The following is a 20,955-nucleotide window of genomic DNA, read 5'->3' as shown; positions in this document are numbered from 1 at the left end:
TCCTTGGCTTCCTGGGACAAGTCTTTGTCCCATATGCATTTCCTGTCCCCTTTACCCCCTTTAGTTTTTGGATCCTCCACCATTTTCTTCGTTGTCTATAGCTAGGCAGTCCTTCATGGATTCCTTCTTGTGGCTAGCCATGATTTAGTGAGGCAGACATACTGGGGATACCATTTGCTTAGAAATCACATAGAGCAACAGGACAGTGGGGACAGGTCAGTTGGTAGAGCGAACTGAGTATTATGGACCATTCATTCAGGAAACACTGACCTCTACTCAGGGACACACTAGAGCTTGAGTTAGGATTAGAGATAGGGTTGGTATTAGAGTTAGAGTCAGAGAACCCTTGCTTCCTTCCTTCCTTCCTTCCTCCCTTCCTTCCTTCCTTCATTCCTTCCTTCATTCATCATTCCTTCTTTCCTTTTTTCCTCTTTTCTTTTTCTTTTACTCTGTTCAGCAGCCACAAAACACAATGACAGATCTTCCTCTTCTCCTACCCCATCCCCTCCAGGACACAGCAGAGGAAGAGGTGCTGGGCACAGGCTGTGTAGACAACATCTCTGTCTCTTTAGCAATCTCAACCCACAAATATTCTCTGTAACCTTTGCCTCACTGCCAGCTCGTGCCCTACCCTCTACCCAAAGATCTCAGGCATTTCAGGATGGCATTGTTTACTTCTTAAAAATTCTGAACTCTTCTAACCATAAAGGGAGCCATGCACCAATCAATCCTGTCTCTTGGATTTCTTTGTGTTTGTGGGTGATCTGTCATTTTTTTTTTTGTAGGCTCATGAAAGATGAAGCCAATGCTCTATTTTTAATGTCATTTTCAGTGGGTTTCAGGAAAGGAACTAAATTATAAATCTCCTCACTCTCATCTTTTACCATAATTCCCTTAGACTAATTCTCATTTCCTTCAGAAGTACTCTGTGCTCTGATCATTAAACAGTTTAGGATCTTAAGTGCTAAATGGCTTTGAAGATTCTGTTTCTAGGCCTTATATTCTCACCATGGACTGCTTTAGACCTACCCCACCCCCAAAGCTCACCCTGTCCACTGCTTACATATATGTGCATGTCTGTATGTACATGTGAATGCAAGTACTCATAGAGGCCAGATGAAGAGGTGGATCCCCTGGAGCTGGAGTTACAAGCGGTTGTAGGCTATCTAATATGGGTGCTGGGAACCAAACTCCGATCCTCTACAAGAGCAGCCAGTGCTCTTAACCACTGAGCCATCTCTCCAGCACATTGTGACTGGTGCTGTGTGGTTGTGATATTTCTTGTGTTCTCCAATGTGCTTTGAATATTAAACACTTTTCATATAATGAAGGTTTGGTCCCAACTGGTAGTGATTAAACCATGAGGGACCTAGCCTCATCGACTGGTTAACTGTAGCGGATTAGGCAATAGGACGTGGCCCTTAGGCTACTGGAAGCCTTTGAAGGGTACATCTTGTCTCCTGACACTACTTCTTGCTCTCTCTACCGTCCGGCTTCCACTGATGAGCTGCTTTCCCGTGCCACAGTGTTTGCCATGAGCCTAACACCAATAGAGCCAGTTCACCGTGGACTAATAGCTCTGAAACCACAGGTCAAGCAAACCTTTCTGTTCTTACAGACTTTCTCAAGCGTTTTGTCATAGTAACCACTGTCTCTTCTTCAGCCTACACATACCTGTCTGGTGCTATACCATTCATAGCAAAGACTGAAAACCCATCCCTGTGGGAGACTAAACCACAACCCAGTGACATGAATGTCACTGGAAAATGACTTGTAGAGTCATCAGATTGTCAGAGGTTGAGCAGCTTTCGTTACTCTGGATGTTGGGACCTTTGCAAAGCTGCTGAAAAGACATTCACTCAAAGAATTGGTGATGTCCATTGTAAGTAGGTCTCATACACAGGCAAGAGAGGAGGAGTGAGTCAGAGACTGAGGGGAGGGCACAAAGAGGTGTTCAGGAAGAGAAAGACAAAGTTCTCACACAGAGTGAAGGAGAGCGATAGGCAGCCCACCATGGACAGCTGAAACCAGGATGGGTAACTTTTCCAGCCAAATATGTCTGAACTTAGAGCATGGCACAGACCTGTTTCCTCTTTATTATCACTGTATGATCCTATACCAGCTCTAGGCCTAGCGAGAATCTAATAATAATGGAGGTGCCCAGTGCACAGGCTTCTTCAGACACACCAGAAGAGGGCATCGGATCCCATTACAGATGGTTGTGAACCACCATTTGGTTGCTGGGAATTGAACTCAGGACCTCTGAAAGAGCAGTCAGTGCTCTTAGCCATTGATCTATCTCTCCAGCCCTTTTTTTTTTAGACATCTGAAGGTCACAAACATAGCAGAGTTGGCTGTCAGTCACAATAACAACTGACACCCATAAGTCACCAAGAGGTAGAGAGAGAAAAGCACCTCATCCAACTGTAGGACCAGCTGCCCGGGATTCCTCATGGAAGCCACGACACGTTCTGATTGGCTAGGTCAGGTGACCAATCAGAGAACTGAGACTAAGAGAAATAAACATCTTAAAATTTGAAAAATGGTCCCTCAAACAGCTCCAGTTGTATGTGACCGTTAACCCTGTTACTACATTCAACTACTTAGGAAGAAACGGTGCCAGCTACAGAAAAGGCCAAGCAAGGAGATATATCAGCTGCTCTTAGCTGTGTGTGTGTGGGGGGGGCTGATATTAAGAGTTTATAGGACACCCCTCTATTGTCCCTGCAACATTTTTCTTATCCCTAGAATTATCAACAACACATCATCTTCAAGCTACATGTGGAAAACGCCACGGAGACCTTGAGTGCATGTGAGCTTTCCTCAGGCTGAGGACATCTGTGAGGACTTGGGGCAGGGAGCACACTTGCAGGTATTTCGTGAGAAGGGCTAGAGTTCGTAGCTCCATGTGTTTAGCACACTGCCTTGACTATAAACTGCTAGTCCTCAGTTTAAATCTGTGTTCCAGGCCTGTTTCCATGCCTGGCCCCAGCATAAGTCAGAACAACAACGAAACAAAACAAAACAAAACCACAAGGAAACCCCGTCATGCATGCAGCCCAGCTGCCAAGAGCAGGAACAGACCTTAATGATGTGAAGCTTGGGTAAGAGGTTACAGTCGGCCAGTGTGAGCTCATCCCCATCCAGAAACTTCCTCTGGGAAACAGTGACATCCTCCGTACTGTAGGCATCTATTTCGTCTGGCAGCGGGCTGTTTAAGTAACTGTCCAGCTTCTTCAGGGCCCGTAGTAGGTTCTTTTCATAAACTAAAACACAAAGGCAAGAGATGCTGGAGATGGGCCGTGCAAGTGTCTGCCATCTTTTTTCTGCCTTTGAAGGAGAGAGAGGGTGTGCTTCCTTTCTGAGACACAGCCAGTCAGCGGCAAGAAAGCCAGAAGGACACAGAGGCAGACAGGACTCGGTCTCTCTGCACCATCTACAGTGTCTGGGTGTATGCATACCACATGTGTGCGGGTGACATCAGAGGCTGGAAGAAGGCTCGAGTGCCTTAGATCTCGAGTGACAGAGGGTGTGAGCCACCTAGGATGGGGTCTGTAAACCCAACTCCAGACCCACTGGAGAGCACTGTGTGCTCTTAACAGCTGAGCCATCTATCCAGCCCAAACGCATCCACTCTTACTGACATTTATGAGAAGCCTATGATGACTTAGAGACTGGCAGAATGGCCATTCAAACGACTGCCACACTGCAGGTGGAGACAGCCGAATGTCGAAACGTCTCCCCTTAATTGTGTTGTACTTTGGATTTCCCAACTCTAGAAACAGTCGCTCCAAAGTCACGTGCAGAGTCAAAGACGGGGATATTTTCCCTTATTCCCTGACTCCCATCTGTACCCTCTGAAATGAGCTCAGATACCCAGTATCTCCCCAGCAGCCCTGTAGATGACCCCGTGGGGACAGAACCCAGGACCCGAGAACTTACTGTCATTTGCATCCTTCTTGGTGTTCTTAATAAACGCTGAGAATTTGGCAAAAACGTCATTTCCCGCTGAGTTGGATTCGGGGTGTTGGGTTCCCAGCTTAGGGTACCTTGAGGAGTTCACAATTGGAGGGTCACAAATAAGCAATGGCTAGTCGGGATGATGAAGTAGAGGAAAAGGCCTTTCTCTGGGATGATATTAAAAGGACAAACTCCTGTAGACTGGATTAGTGATCAATGCATCTCAAGGCTGAGTAAAAATGATTTGAGAGAACTGCGTTGGATCTGGTCCCGGCAAGACCAATCCTAGGGACAACGGGATGTTCCTGACCTAATCCTCTCCCCCATCTAATGAAGGTGTTTGACTAGAAGGTTCCTGAAGCTTCTTCCAGTAGCAGACATGAGAGACAGTTATCACACACAGCAATGACACTTCCTCTGTCCCTTCTGCCATACCATTCTGACCACCAAGCTATGGATACAAAGAAAGGAAGCTGTTATGGTTGGTTTTGAGTGTCAAACTGCCACAACCTAGAATCACCTGAGAGAAGAGTCTTAACTGAGGAACTGTCTAGATCAGACTGGTCTGTGGGAATGGCTTGATTATTAATTGATATGGAAAGATCCAGTCCACCCTGGGTGTGCCATTCCCTAGGAAGAGGGTCCTGAACTACACAGGACAGGGATAATAGTAGATCCAGTCCACTGTGGGTGATACCATTTCCTAGGAAGAGGGTCCTGAACTACACAGGACAGAGATAATAGTAGATCCAGTCCACTGTGGATGGTGCCATTGCCTAGGAAGAGAGTCCTGAACTACACAGGACAGGGATAATAGTAGATCCAGTCCACTGTGGGTGGTGCCATTCCCTAGGAAGAGGGTCCTGAACTACACAGGACAGGGATAATAGTAGATTCAGTCAGTCTACTGTGGGTGGTACCATTCCCTAGGAAGAGGGTCCTGAACTACACAGGACAGGGATAATAGTAGATCCAGTCCACTGTGGGTGGTACCATTGCCTAGGAAGAGAGTCCTGAACTACACAGGACAGGGATAATAGTAGATCCAGTCCACTGTGGGTGGTGCCATTCCCTAGGAAGAGGATCCTGAATTACACAGCACAGGGATAATAGCAAATATCAGCCTGCATTTCTCTCTGCTCCTGGTTGTGAATGTGACATAGCTGGTTGGCTTACATTCCTACCCCACTGACTTCCCTGCAGTGTCTTCCCAATTTGGAATTGGGAGACAAAGAGACCTTCCCTCCCCTAAGTTGCTATTTTGTCAGGATGGTTTCTATCTCAGCAACAGAAATGAAACCAGAGCAGAAGCAGTGTCTATCTTAACTCAGAGTGTCTAACATGGCTGTCTCTGTGGCATAGCAGCAATGGCCTTGTGAGTATCAGTTCTAGGAGGCTTACCTCGGGGGGACTAACTTCTCCTCTAAGAACTCCTCAATCTTATTCACATCTGTCTTGACTTCACCATCAAAAGTCATGAAAGGAGGGTTGGTCCCAGGAGCCAGGTTCTGCAGGTCTGCAGGCTTCCTAGATAGGAGGAGAGAACACTCTGCATGGACGGTCTCAAGCACTTGGAATCACAGACAAGGCTTAGTTGTGACCTCATCATTTAAGAGATACAGTCCTTGAAAATTTCTAAGTGGTTTGTGAATTAATAAGGTAGCTTGCTGGAGACTAAGGCCAAGGAACTCACTAACAAATGACGGGTGGCTGGCTACAGTGATGGGAATCGCTCCCCAGTGTTATCAGCCCAGACCAGTGCTCAGGCAGGGTGCTTGAAGGGACAGCAGGCTCTCCCTGGCCCCCAACCCCTACCCCTTTCTGACTGCAGCCCCTGAGTGCTCTAGGAACCATACTGCTTGGCTGGACCTTGGGTTTCATTCCAGACTCCTAAGGATGGACATATCATCATATGCCATGGTCCCAACAGTGTATATGAGCGTGTTTTGTGTGTACATGCATGCTTGTATACATGTAAGGGCATGTTGCTGCATACAGGGAATTAGGCCCAATTTCATCAATGACACAGAAACCCCATCTCACCGTTTCAGGTCCACCGTTGTCACATTGAATATAACACCCTTTAGCCAGAGGATCATAAAGAGACGCTGTGAGAATGGGCAGTTTCCGATGCTCTCTCCATCAGAGCCAGCCTGAGAGGAGAAAAAGAGAGATTTATGCTGTCAGCAATGTATACACACACACACACATGCACACACACACACACACACACACACACACATATACACATACATGCATGCACACACACATGCACACACACACACAATCACTGTGAATGTTTATAAATGGTCATGTTACTGTCTATGACAGGTTAGAGATGGATATGATACAGGGGTGATACACACATACATATACACATACACGCATGCACACACACATACAATCACTGTGAATGTTTATAAATGGTCATGTTACTGTCTATGACAGGTTAGAGATGGATATGATACAGGGGTGATACACACACACACACATGCACACACACATACACGCACACTCATGCACACACACACATATACACACACACATGCACACACACAATCACTGTGAATGTTTATAAATGGTCATGTTACTGTCTATGACAGGTTAGAGATGGATATGATACAGGGATGATACACACACGCACACATACACATGCACACACACACAATCACTGTGAATGTTTATAAATGGTCGTGTTACTGTCTATGACAGGTTAGAGATAGGTGTAATACAGGGGTGTCACACACACATATGCACACACATATATATATGTGCACACACATGTATATATGTACGCACACACACACACTAAATGGAGAAGTAGGAATGAGGGAGACGGCTCAGTGGTTAAGAACACCGGCTGCTCTTGCAGTGAACTTAGGTTCAGTTCTCAGCACTCACATGGCGGCTCATGACCATCTGTCAACATCAGTTCCATGCGATCAGACTCCCTCTTCTGACCCTCATAGGCAAGCACATGGTCCACATACATGCAGACAAACACTCACACAAAAATAAAAATAAATAAATCTTCCTTAGAATTTGCACAGAAAAATCTGGGACCCAATAGATAGTGACAAAGCCGCCCAGGACTTTGCTCTGGGAATGCGTTCAGGATGGTCTCTGGGAGCAGCTCTCATGCAAGTACAGTGTTATTTTAAAAGAATGTCAGCAGTGTCAGGCCCTGCCAGCTGCTTTTGTGTCCTTGGTATTTATTTGATTGTTTTGAGACCAAGCCTCAGGAAGCTCAGGCTGAAGCTGAAGATGGTCTTGAACATGATCCTGCTCCTTCCATCTTCCCAGGGCTGGCATTGCAGGCGTTTGCCACTACACCTGAGCCTCTGCCCTGTGGCACTGCCTGCTCTCAGACTGCCATCAAACCTGAGTGTAAGCCAACATCATGCGCGTGAACCTCTGACACTGTGAGGTAAATCAAACCCTTGTCTTTAGACTCTTCAGCCTCCAGTATTTTGTTATAGCAGCAGAAAATAGCCTAATGCCCAACCCCAGTGATAATGACCATTCAATAATTCTTTAATAGCACAAACATAACCACGTTCCACCCATGAGGTCTATTTCTAACAACTATAGTCATAAGAAATTTGAGAAGAAAACACTGCCGTGGAGGGAAGATGAATCATAAGGCAGAAAGTCAGCTGCTTGCTTATATGGTGAACATTAAAAGACAATGCAACCCCATACCCAGTCACCAAACCCAGACAACATTGCAGATGCCAAGACATGCATGCTGACAAGAACCTGATATAGCTGTCTGCCGAGAGGCTTGGCTAGAGCCTTACAAATACAGAGGCGGATGCTCACAGCCAACCATTGGACTGAGAACAGGGTCCCCAATGAAGAAGTTAGAGAAAGGACTGAAGTAGCTGAAGGGGTTGGCAACCCCATAGGAAGAACAATAATATCAACCAAACAGACCCCCAGAGCTCCCAGGGACTAAACCACCATCCCCAGAGTACACAGGGATGGACTTATGGCCCCAGCCACATATATAACAGAGGATAGCCTTGTCAGCATCAATGGGAGGAGAGGCCTTTGGTCCTGTCAAGGCATCATGCCCCAGCATAGGGGAAGGTCAGGGCGGGGAGGTGGGAAGGAGTACCGGGTGGGTGGGTGAGGGAACACCCTCATACAAGCAGGGGGAGTGGGATAGTGGGTTTCTTGGGGGCGGGGACCGGGAAGTGGGATAACATTTAAAATGTAAATTTTAAAAATGCACTTAAAAAAAAGAGAGAGAGTGCAAAAGAACCAAAGTAAAGAATACTCTGGAGATGTGTCACCTCAGAATTATGTCAATGGAAAATAACTGAGCAAAAACACCACGAATGGAGATTCCTACAAGTTGAGAGTTAGCACTTCTAAAAGTGCTAACTAAGCAAGGTGAGCTTACTTCACAGAAAGAGTCTCCCGGGTTCAGAGTCTGGGTCCCTCCCATGCTCAAGCCTCCCTTCCTGCAGCTCACACTGACCCCTCTCTGCCTATTAGACGGCAAGGATCTGGGACTTCCCTCAGGTACAGTCCGTGACATTTTTGATGGCCCAGTGGCTGACAGGGAACAGTTGGGACACAACCATCACAGTATTCTTTGCAATTCTACAGCCTGTGGGCCCTCAAACACCACCCTGCCTTGCCCACCAGGACGCACCAGCAGGGCCCCCAGCCCCTGCTGCCCTGGTCTCCTGCTCTCTGTTCCATAGCACAGAGAGGTGCTGTACAGAATGCAGTCGTTGCTGCCTGCCTGGGAAGCCTGCCCTACACTCTCTTACCTGGTACAGGTTTGGGCACAGTCAGACACAGCAGAGGATGAAGGAGAGAAGGTAGGGTACGTGCCGACTGGCCAGCCCCGACTTGCTCGCTGGCCTTTAAGCCTCTCATTTTTATAATAGCTCCACTAAGCACAATAAAGTCTAGAAGCTCCACAGAGTGGGGCGACGGTTCTCTCTTCCCCTTGCTTCTTGGATCTTTGGGGTCTGTCCACAGCTCACTGTGAATGGGGCAAAGGCCTGCTGAGTCCTGGGCCTCCTGTTCTACAGCTGCCTGTCTGGTGACAGAGTTTACCATAGCAACGAATTCTGATGGTAAAGCCTCTCTGTCCCTCACCGCCTCTCACCACAGCATCTGGAGAAGGACGGGAGTGCACAGGCAGATCTGCCCTGCTGTTTCTCCGATGCTCCCAAACTCACTTCCACACTTCCCTCAAAACTGTCCTCACCACTTCCTCAGGTGCTTGGTGGAAACGAGGGTCTAGAAGCAGTGTGTGTGCGAGAATTCTTACACTTCTCAAAATATAAGAACCGCCTTTGTCATGCACCTTGGTAAACACTTCGATTGAACCACCATAGAGATGGTTTGGTCGGTAAACCACTTGCTGTGTGTGCACAAGGACCCGAGTTTGTTCCCCCGAAATCATGTAAAAGTAAGCCAGGGCATAGTGGTCCATGCCTGTAATTCCACTCTGAGGAGGTGGAGACAGACGGAGATCCCCAGGACTTATGGTAAGCTCCAGGGACAACGGGAGACCCTACTTAGGATAAGGTAGAAGCAACTGAAAGGAACACCAACATCAACCTTGATTTCCATGGGTACTCATGCATGTGCAAATGTGTACATGCACACACACACACACATGCAAGCAGGCACCAAACCCTTTCGAAAACCTGTCAAGGCTCCCTAACTCAGTGGACCAACATCCTGCCTGAACGTGAGAGAATGGTCCGCATGGCCACAGAAAATAATGCTGTAAAGACAATAGAGAGATATTTAACTACCCATGCTTCCCCTGTATAGCCTTGACACTGAATTACACCAAGCCAGCAGAGCCCATAAACTGCAGGCTGCTTGGGTATCTTAGCTAGCTGCCCCAACTGCCAATAAAATGGGATTTTCATACCCAGTGTTGCCTCATCCTAAATTGCTCTAAAACTTTCTTTCTCTCTTAGTCTGCTGTAAATGAGGGGGTTACGGGAACATGGTGGGAGGGACGGGGACGCCTTGCTTAATTTTATTACTTTAATGCGCTTCGGTGCTAGGATGTGCCAGCAAAAATAAAGGCAAAGATACGCCATCTCCACGGTCCATTATTGGGCAATAATGGGAGTGGACCGCCTTGCTTGTGTCATTAACCCGACAAGATGATGAGATAAACGCATATGTATTTGCAGCGAATAACTGACACTGTCCCCGTAATTGGGAGGCTCTATCGTACTGAGTTTTATTTCCCAATGTTGGTAATTCTCTCTGGCTAATTGCACTCTCAGCGGGCTGAAACGTCTCAGTGGGGCTCTCAGGCAGCAGGGGGAGTTGTTGTAGGTCCACGTTTCTGATTAAATCAGATTAAGTAGCTTGAGAAATTGGAGTGGTTTTTTTGTTGTTGTTGTTTTATTTTTTCTCATTGTTGTTGTTGTTATTGTTTTCAGTTTCAGTAGAGACCTGGACACCGAAAAGCCAGAATGGCCTCTCATCTGTCTTTCTCGGCATTCACTTGGGCATCCACATGGCACATCTCAGGAGAGGAACAGGCACACCTCTGACCTGTTCTTGGACAACGATCCTTTTGCACATGGCACCTGCCTTGGCCTTGGAGAGGAAACAGTGCTAATGGCCCCTGGCCTGCACCTACTGAGGGGACCCCAAGCTGTGAAAGGAAAGGGTCTGGCCAATGACACAGCAGTGAAGAGCCCCTCTGTGTTCCAGAGCCTCCCCCACTAACCTAGCATGAATTGATTACTCAAAATCTATAGAATTGTTTTCTACCTGGAAGCTTTCTTCTTTTAATCAAAATGACTTCTCTGATGCCCACGGGTGACAGCCACACTGCTACTCCCTACTACGGTGACCGCAGCTACTGCCTTCAGAGGTCCGGTGGACATTTCAATGCTGGTCTCATGGGTGATGACCCTCTCACATAAAAGACCATACACCTACCAGCTTACTTCCTCGACTTCTTGGTTCTACCTCCTTTCTAGAAATTCTATATGAGACTAGAGAGTAGGCACACTCTATAACATAAGCACATATCTCTGCTCTTACCAAATACAATGACAAGCGATCTGGATTGCTGGGGGGAGTTGAGAAAGCCATGAGTTGATGCCCCACCCCTTGTTCTTTTCCTGATACCCAGATGCACACTGAGGGGAAAGGGAGGCACATGCATGGGGGGTGCAGGGAGGTCTTTAGGGATTAGTCCTGGTCCTTACAGGGTTAATAAAAAGACTTAGGATGAGGTGGAAGGGGTGGGAATCAGTAAATATACCTCCATTGCAGGGCTGGAGAGAGAGAGAGAGAGAGAGAGAGAGAGAGAGAGAGAGAGAGAGAGAGAGAGAGAGAGAATCATTGTTCCCAGCAGAGTGCAAGGCAGATTTTAGGCTAAATAGAGACAGTGGGTGCTCAGAAGAGATACAAGTCAGAAGGAATATTGAGACAGGAGACCAGAGGGGAGTGAGGTAGAAACAACTAGCTGGAAACAGTCGTCCTGGTTGCTTTTCTGAGGCTGTCATGGAATCTCGGAGGCTGGGTAACAAATAATGGAGAAACATTCATTTCTCATAGCCTCAGAGGCCAAGAAGGCCAGTGTTCCACACCAGCCTCTGGTGAGGCCTTCTACATCAGAACATGGTGCACTCATGAGGTCAGAGAGACAGAAGACAAGGGCAAGAATCCACCCTGAGCCCCACTGTGTGTCTGCTCTGTGGGACAGTAAGAACAAGCAGGTGGGCCCACTCCTGGGTGGGGGTTTGGGATGGATGAGGGACTGTCCTGCTGGTCCCTGCAAGAGGGTGGAGATCTCTCTAAGCCTGGCCTCACTGAGTAAGTACCTAAAACCAAGGGATACATCCATCCCTTGTGGGGGTCATTCTCACAGACGCTAGCAGTTGCTAGCAAAGAGGAATCCTCAGACAGTGACTGGGAGACCACCTCTAGTGACTCTATTGACCCTGGAGACCAGCACTTCCTAGGAGCACCCATGGGACCTCCCTGCTCCTTCTGTTGTGTCAATACTAGCTATAAGCTTCAGGGCGTGTGTAAAACCCACACACATTCACTACAAAGCAGTGTGGTATGCTGAGTCACATCTACCACAGGGAAAGAGAGTGGGAGGTGGAAGAGGAAGGCAAAAGGTTCAAGCGATAGCCACAAGCATCTTCCCCAAGCCACCACAGCCACAGCCTCCTAGCGCTGTGGTGATGGCCTACGCTGCAGCTTTGTAATCTGAGACAGCCTGATTTTCAATGATTCCGGAAAAAGAATCACAACACTCTTCATGAGTTTAATTACGTCTGTGTGTGCATGTGTGAGTGTATATGTGTGTATATATGTACATGAGTGTGTGTGTATGAGTGTGTGAGTGTGTGTGTGTTTATGTGTGTGTGCATGTGTGTGAGTGTGTATGTGTATGAATGTGTATGTATGTGTGTGTGTTCTCTGTGTGTGTGCATGAGCATGTATGTGTGAGTGTGTGCATGTGAGCATGTATGTGTGTGCATGTGTGTGTATATATGTGTGCATATATGTGAGTGTATGTGTGAGTGTATGTGTGTGAATGTGTGTGCACATGCTTGCCCATGCAGTTATAAGCATGTGTGGTAGTCAGAAGTCACTGCACGTCTTCCTCCATTGCTTTCTCACCTTAGTTTCTTGAGAGAGGATCTCTCAGGGATTGGGAACCTGAGATCTGCCTGTCTCCATCCCACCGTGCTGACATTCCACATATATACTACTGCAGCTAGCTTTTTAAATGGACGTTAGGGATCTGAACTCTGGTCCTCATGCTTGCATAGCAGGCACTTTACCCACTGAGCCATCTATCTCCATAGCCCAACATCTCCATTTCTAAGCAACACCAAGTGCCTCTGAGATAATAAAAGAAGCGGGGGCGGGGGGAGTGAAAGACTGCAGCTCTGCTGTCAAATAACCCCGTAGTCAATCTGTTTCTGTTCCTTGGGTTCTATTTTCTCAGTTTGAAAGACAAAGATCTGGTCTGAGCTCATGGGTCACTGTATAAAGCGCTTGCTTTGAGGGCACAGGAGCCATAGTTTGATCCTCTGTAATCCACGTATCTCAACAGCCAGGCTTGGTGGCAAGGCTTGTAATCCCAGAGATGTGGAGTGGGACAAGGAGGTCTCTGGGACTCCCTGGCAGGTCAGACTGCCTCGCTGGAAAATCCAGACAATGACAAATCCTGTCTGGAAAAAAGTGTGGGTGATACTGGAAATAAATACAGCAGCCATGTACACATATTCACATGTGCTCAGTGTTCACCTACATATGTGCACTTGTACACACACACACACACTCACAAACACACATTCACACACTCATGCACACTCACACACACTCACACATACTCACACACACTCATACTCACACATATACTCACACTCACATACTCACACACACACAGACATACACACTCACACACTCACACATACACACACTCATACACAAGTGCAGACACACACATGTACACACATTCACACATACACATATAAACTCACACACATACACTCACTCACTCACACACACACAGACATGCACACTCACACACTCACACACACACACTCACACAAGTGCAGACACACACATGTACACACATTCACACATACACATACAAACTCGCACACATACACACACACTCACACACACACACACACACACACACACACACGGGGGCGGGGTGGAGAACAGGGATTAAAATACTGATATGCTTAAACACCCTGGGCACCCAATAAAGGGAGCTATTATTGTCATTACCAGCAGCAACATCGTTTACGCTCCCAAACCTGAGCCCATCAGAGCAGACAATTATGGAATTTAGGGTACTTTTTAACAAGCCTCAATTAGTGGGATTTTCATGCCAGCCCACGTCCTCCTCAGGGAAATGGATTTTTCTCTCTTGTTTTTCTCAACAAGTCACCTATCTTACACCCATTCTCAGGGAACATTCAAATGTTCTTAATAGCAGAACAAACAGCCCTTCAGCCAGTTAACAAAGGGGTGGGCCTCTGGGCTGGTCAGAGAGCCACGTGAGCTGACCTCTCACTGGATAAAGGGTCCCATGGGGACACGTGCAGAGCTGTGCACACCTTCACCATAGCAGGGCTCATGAGCCCAAGGGGAGACATGAGACCCTGCTCTTAAAAGACTTGCCATCCCAAAAGGGGTCAGCTCCTCTGGTTTGCCCAGGGACACTGAGTTTATAGCTGGTCTCTCACCCTCTCCATTCCAGGCAGGCTGGGACATCTGGTCACCCCACCGCCTGGGCAGATTCCCATTTTTAGAGGAGGAGAAGGCATTCATTACCAAAGCCTGCTGGGTCACTCAGAAGCAGGCCTCCACACTCCCCGACAGAACATCTACATGGGAGATACCTCAGGTTCCACGGCTGACAACGAATGGTGAGGAGGTGGCCCCACGGCAAGGACCCATCAGCTCCCAGGGAGGGTGAACAGACAGATTCGTGACACAGGAAGGCGGCAGGACATAGCCTGGAACACACCCCAAGTCTGCACAGAAGCTAACCCCAAGTCAGCTCTCTGTGCATTTCCACCCAGCTCTGGGCCAGTCTTCTGCTGAGCTTAACCAACGAAGCAAGGTATCAGGTGGCCAGCATTCCAGCCCAATCCATCTCAGAAGGCAAGAGACACACCTAATGAAAGACACCGCATAAGTGGGCTGCGAACGAGCCCCTCCCCTCTCAAAGCCCGGAGCCTATCTCAACAAAGGCCTCCGTCCCTCTTTGATCCTCCACAGGGTTCCCTGAATTAAAACCAGAAATGAATCTCTGTCTAGGTTGAGTAGGAAAAACATCCAGAGTTCGCTAGGCTATGGGCAGTAGGTGAAAAACAGGAGGCCCTGGTGGGTGTCACTCTGAGGAAGTTGGGGTTCAAAAGGATCTGCACCAGCCTCACAGGTTACCTTGGGCCCCAGGCCCCAGCTCCCAGATGTGACTCTTCAAAACTGTAGGCCTTAGGCCCTAAGAAGCCCACATGCCATCCCTGTCTTCTACAGGTTGGATTATGAACCAAAAAACAGTCACACTGTGAATATTGCTGATGACCATGGTGGCAGACCGTAAGCATAACTTAAGACACACACACACACACACACACACACACACACACACACACACACACACACACACACGGTGTTTATCCTGCCCCATTCACTGTTTGAAACATGTCACTTAAATCACTGCCATCAATCCTAACAAGGACCTTGGTAGATAGATGTAATTTTATTATCTCCCCTGAGAGGTGTGAACGTTAAGACACAGACAGATAGAGGAACCTGCCCAGGGCCACACAGCAGGATTTGAACCAGAGGACCTGGCTCGTGTAGCCAGGTCATATCATGCTCAACAAGCGGAGAAGCTCCCACGCTATTTATACTCTGCTTTCATCAGAGCCCTTCCAGAGAAAAGTGGAACTTTCCGGACCGTTTTCCTCAGCCCTGTTGCACAAGGGTTGGAGGTGACTTGCAAGAACCACAGCGACAATAAGAGTACAAATGTCAGAAGCAGGTAAGAAATACAAAGGTCACTATGGTGGGAGAGGACAGTGGAGGTCCACTGAGGATCTCAGCTGAAGTGGGGGGAGGGAGACACCCGACAGGCGCCCGCCCTCCACCCCTCAGGGCACCTTTGGCGCTCTGAGGCTCTGTACACTATATCTCCTCACTGGGAAACTTTCACAAGCCTGGAGGAGGGCAATTCGGCTGACTCTGCAAGCCCACCGTACACCTGGAGTCCTGCTGACTAACAGAGCCCCACATTCTCAGGAGGGAGCTGACCCCCTGGGGCAGAGTCTGTGCCGTTCCAGGTTCCAGGCTGCCACAGCCTCCTGGGCCCAGACAAGGAGTTTGGGTCTGGTGTTTTTTACAGCAGGCAAAGCCAGGGCTCCCTTTGGCCATAACGAGTTTTCGATAGAAACATGAGAAGTGCTGGGTACTAAACTGAGTCATCTCTTAACAGAAGCCTTTCAGACGGCTCTTCCCATTTTATTTCTGAGAAAGCATTGGTTGGCATCCTTGATTCTGAGAGAAGCTGGGGGAGGGGGTGGACGACACCCCAACTGGCTTTCCAAACAGGTCTGCCCTTGACCACAGCTCTCTCTACCACTGGTTGACAATGACAAGAATGTGAGGAAAAGAAGCTCGAAGATTATTTACTAATACAATAGACTGGGGGTGGGAGGGAGATAACCCTTTAAAGATGCCAACATCCTAATGCACACATCACCTTACGAGGCAGAGAGGGCGGTGTGAATGAATGATACCCAAGGTATAAGTTTTTTGATGCAAGTGTTATCCTGGATGATTAAGAGGGCCAATCTAATCATATGGGTTCCCACAGGGAGACCTCGCCCTGGCTGTTGTCTGGAAATGTTTGACCAGGGAAGGGTAGTCAGAGATGAAATTAGCTCTCTCTCTCTCTCTCTCTCTCTCTCTCTCTCTCTCTCTCTCTCTCTCTCTCTCTGAAGGAGGACGTCCTGGATCCAGGAAAAGAATGGCTTCAGGGAGCTAGAGAAGAAAGACTGTGGGCTGCACCCTGGAGCTTCAGTGAGACACCACCGTGCTTGGACCAGCAAGGCAATAAGAAAAGAAACCAGAGTCTCTTAGGCTTCCTGGTCTCCAGTAACCTATCACAATGGAACCAGAAAGAACCTCCAGCTAAACTTCCCATAGGAAATCCTCCACCTTTGCCCGAGACAGTTTGTCAGGTGAGCTACAAGTAAGTCAGAAAGAGAGACAACCTATGACACAGCAGGTGCTTAGCCTATTTCTAGAAACTTCCTTCATGGAGCCACTCCAGGGGGTTGCGTAATGGCCACAGGCTCGGGGGAAGGTAGGCAAAGCTTCCTTTGTCCCCGGTGGAGAGGACAGCTCTTCTGTGTGAACTCCAGAACTGCCGAAACTGTTTGAATATCAACACAGGAGACCTCTTCCTTCCTTCACATCACCTCTGAAGTTTTCTAACTGGATTCACACCTTGTCCTCAGAGACCTAGTCACCGAGACAGCTTCAGGAGGGCACTGATGCCCCCTCGTGGTTAGAAGATATATTTCATGTGTGCCACTCAATTCACCAGGGCCCGCCCTCAGGAACTACAGTCTGACTAAAAGTATCCTTAGGTTTTAACCCCTTTAGGTGGCTAAATCACCCACATGTCACCAGAACTTGGCATGGGGTGTCCTCGTGCACAGGATTTCAGTGTTAAACAGCAAATGCTATGGCCAGGGAGATAGACTTGTCAGTAAAGTTCTTGCTGGGCAAATATGATGACCTGAGTTCAGGTGCCAGCAGGGGGATGACGATGAGAGGAGCCCTGGGGCAGCTGGGCAGTAAGCTCTAGGTTCAGTGCCTCTCAAAGCATCAGGTGGGGAGAGCAGAAGACAGCTGATGACTGCCCCTAGCCTCCACGCATGCCAACATGGGCATGTGACTACACCACAGGTAATGGGAGACAGGAACACACACACACACACACACACACACACACACACACACACACGTGACTACTCCACAGATGCGTGGGAAAACAGAAAACAATAAATAAATCCAGAAAGTCTAGGAAGACCAGAACTAAATGCTCTCCCTATCCAACAACCTTCTATAGTCTACCAAAAGCTACCAAGGGGATAGTGTGTTTCTGTCTTCCAAGTTAACACCATCACAAACACACCTGGGCCCTCACGGCTTGCCATTAAAATACATCCTGAGACCAGTAAGTAGACTCTGGACAACGTGTTAGGAAGATACCAATTCCGGGTTTGTTCATCATTTCTCAATGAAATTGGAGGGTGGAGTCAGGGAGAGAGGAGGTGAATCACTCAGCAGGGACACCCGGGTGCTGGGCAGAGTGAACCCCAGGGAAGGAACCCTGAGCGCCTTCAAGTCCAGTTTGTTCAGAATTCCCTTGCTCACTCTCACGTTCTTCAGACTCATTTCCCTCTGTGGTGTTTAAAAGCACTATGGAGGCGAAAACCCTGGAGCTGCTTACAAACAAAGCGGGACGGTCCAGGGGCCTCAAAGATACCCAGGTTGGTTTTAGTGGCCGATATATGACTCTGCTCCTGGGAGCCGGCAATTCTATAGCAACTTTTGTTCCTTAGTAAATCAGAAATCTCTTAAGGGCTCTTAAGGGAGGTAACATGAGGCAGGGGTTGGGGCCTGTGTGGTTCTGGGAATGTTTTCATTTTAGCAGGAAAATATAGCAAGGAACCAGCACTCTGTGGCTATCTACGTAGGAAGGCCTACGAGATGTGTGACATTTGGAGGAATCTACCTAAAACATGCTCCCATAACTTGGCTTGCAAGCCTGAATCTCAGAGAGCTATCTAGAAAAAAAAATAAGAAGAAAGCAGTCCCTCTGAGGGACTGCCCATCTATCACTTACAACTCACAGAAAAGCAATAATCTTCCTGGGGGAGCATTTTCTATCTGAGTTTCTTCATCCAGACAGCAGGCAGGTCCATTTAAGGACTCCTTCTGCACCTTTGTACTGGTAACACCCCCTCAGAGACGCTCACTGGGGAGTAGGAAAGCCCAGTGAGCACTCCCGTCCCTTCTTCATAAACTCCACGTGCTGAAGACACACTTGACAGCTCTTTATCCCAACCAAGTGGTGGCGTTTTGAGACTAGTAGTGACAGACGCTGCTCACAGCAACTCTGAAGGACAGTCACCTAATAATTTAGGCACCGAGGCGCAGCAGCCCAGGAGGTGAAGCTCATCTGCTCCTCGATTGAAGCTCTTAATGGGGCTGATGAGTGCTGTGGTCTTTGACGAGCTTTGCTTCTTGTTAATGAGTAGAACATGAGCGATGTCAAGTCAATTGGGTAATTAGTTTATCCTGAAGTTGTCTTCCTTAATGGAAGAACCTTGACAAGAATAACAATTTTAAGAAAAGAACAGCTCTAAGGGCTAACATAGCAATGATAAAGAGAGGTGGAGGAACAAGTTTGGTTGCAGTGGAGTGAGGTGGGGCCCTACTTCAGTGTGAGTTAGGTGAGCCTACCTGAAGCTTCGTGTTTCAGAGCCAGGCTCTGTCAACCTCCTCGAGTCTCCTGACACTCAGAGATTTAAAATCAAGTCCTTTAACTAAACCAAAATACCAGGTTTCACAGACTTTAGGAGCAAACTGGCTGTGGTTCTGCTGAGGAGAGGGGGGACAGAGGCTACACAGGTGTGCGTGAGATCATGTCGTGTAGACTATACCAAGAGGCGAAGGTAAACTTTCAAAGCGGAAAAAATCACTGCATTGGTTATGACAAAAATGTGTAGTATTTAAAGAGGAGGAGGGAAAAAAATCACAAAGTGTTGTTAGAACTCCATCCCGAAGGAGTGCTCTGCTAATTTTAACAGTCAAGCGTCACCTGACATCTTGCTGTCTTTAAATCCCTATACACTCTAGGATTCTGGGTCAGGACAATTAATATGTAAATCTTCAAAGTTGTCGACGTCCAACTCAAGCGGTTCAGGAGACCTCAGATGATGCAGAGTTATCTGGAAACCCTACCACCCCCATTTTCAGCTTTGGTCTGGCTTAACCAACACAAGGAGAAGGGCCCTGGCCCAAGGCCCGATGGGATCAGCTGCTTGATAAACAAAGAGAAGCACAGCAGCCAAGGCCAACACGCTGGCTGAGCTGGAAGCTTTCTCCAAGTCACATGCCTTCTTTGGCACCTCCCATCCTCATCCTTGGGAAAAAAGGAGGAGACTTGACCTGTTTCAGGGTTCCCCAACCATGGTGTCAGCTTGACATCAGTGTCCAAAACCCAGGCACAGGGCAAAGCCAATGAAGACTCCTATTTTCAAAGAAGGGTGGCATGCTAGGTGTCCACAGATCCGCGCCCCTCGTTTATTGCACAATCATAGCTGCCCGGTATCAGGCTAGTGAATCAGCTTATTTCCATGTACGGACAGACACACGGACATTTTCTAAAGCTGTCCGTCTCATACCCCGACTCCAACCCAGGTGAATCTGCGTCCCCAGAATCACCATGATTTCCACTCGCTTTTATGAAAAATGTCTTGGAAAGCAGGAGTTTAGAGAAAGTGGGAAAGCCTCACCTCATGCACAGAATAAACTGCATGTGTTTTTGAAGTGCAGTGCCAGCAGATGGTCACACGGAGAAGGATATGGACTCTGCTCCAAGAGTGTGGAGGTGATGACTGTGATTGGAGCGTGGGGTGTGGTGGTAAGCCGACTGTGACTGGATTGATGCACATACTTAGAGGGCAGCTGCCCGCGCAGGTATCAGGCAGTGCTGTGTTCTCACCCACAGAAGTTGGGAACCAGACCGCACAAGGACCCCGCTCACCCCAACCTGAACCTCCTGGTGTATGGTTTTTATGTTGTTGTTTAAAAAAATATACATCCAACCCAAGGCTTGCAGACCCCAGGAGTCTTGGGATAGCTATGCGTGCAGCCCCACAGTGCGTGACTGTCAGCATCATGATACATCAGAAGGTTGGACACCCTGAAGGTGTTCCTACTGGGACCTTCAACAAGCTCTCAGGTTCCTATAACAGGACAGGGGCTTGGGAAATAGCATGAGAGTCTTTTGTAGGGAGACCAGGAAGTTGAATTTGTCACACCTCAATGATGATCCCTGAGTCTGCAAGAGCTGCACGGGGGGGGGGGGGGGGGGGGAGTGGGGGTGTCACGTAGAAGCTGTAAGAGATGGCGTGAAGAGAGCTTTCATACAGAACAATGGGGTAATCGGAACGGATAAGGCCTCCAAGGAGATGACAGAGAAACAGAGTCTGGCTTAACTGAAAGCCTCCGCCAAACCTAAGGAAGCAAATGCAGAGAAAAATAAATAAAAAAATCCCCATCAGCCACAATCCCCAAGGAAGGCCACCACAGGACACACTGCAGGTTACATCCATACCCTAGTCTGTGCTAGTGAATCGTGAATAGTGCCCCCTCAAAACACACGTGTGGAGCCGGGTTCAGGGCTAGAACCGTCTTTGTAAG

At 48.1% G+C, this 20,955-nt stretch overlaps 1 protein-coding gene across 1 annotated transcript in view; it reads right to left on the bottom strand.

Annotated features, from left to right (window-relative positions):
- The window catches only part of Clic6 (chloride intracellular channel 6), a 42,547-nt gene that overhangs the window by 5,208 nt on the left and 16,384 nt on the right, over window positions 1-20,955 (bottom strand). Inside the window, exons 2-5 of the mRNA NM_176078.3 lie at window positions 6,004-6,113; window positions 5,362-5,487; window positions 3,943-4,049; window positions 3,085-3,266 (exon numbers count right to left, since the gene is read on the bottom strand). Of these exons, the coding sequence (NP_788267.2) occupies window positions 3,085-3,266; window positions 3,943-4,049; window positions 5,362-5,487; window positions 6,004-6,113 (525 nt within the window). The remainder of the gene's footprint in view (window positions 1-3,084; window positions 3,267-3,942; window positions 4,050-5,361; window positions 5,488-6,003; window positions 6,114-20,955) is intronic.

This window comes from Rattus norvegicus, chromosome 11 (genome assembly GCF_036323735.1).
Source record: "Rattus norvegicus strain BN/NHsdMcwi chromosome 11, GRCr8, whole genome shotgun sequence".
In the NCBI taxonomy this organism is placed as follows: Eukaryota; Metazoa; Chordata; class Mammalia; order Rodentia; family Muridae; genus Rattus; species Rattus norvegicus.
This window is presented reverse-complemented; position numbering and strand designations above follow the sequence as displayed.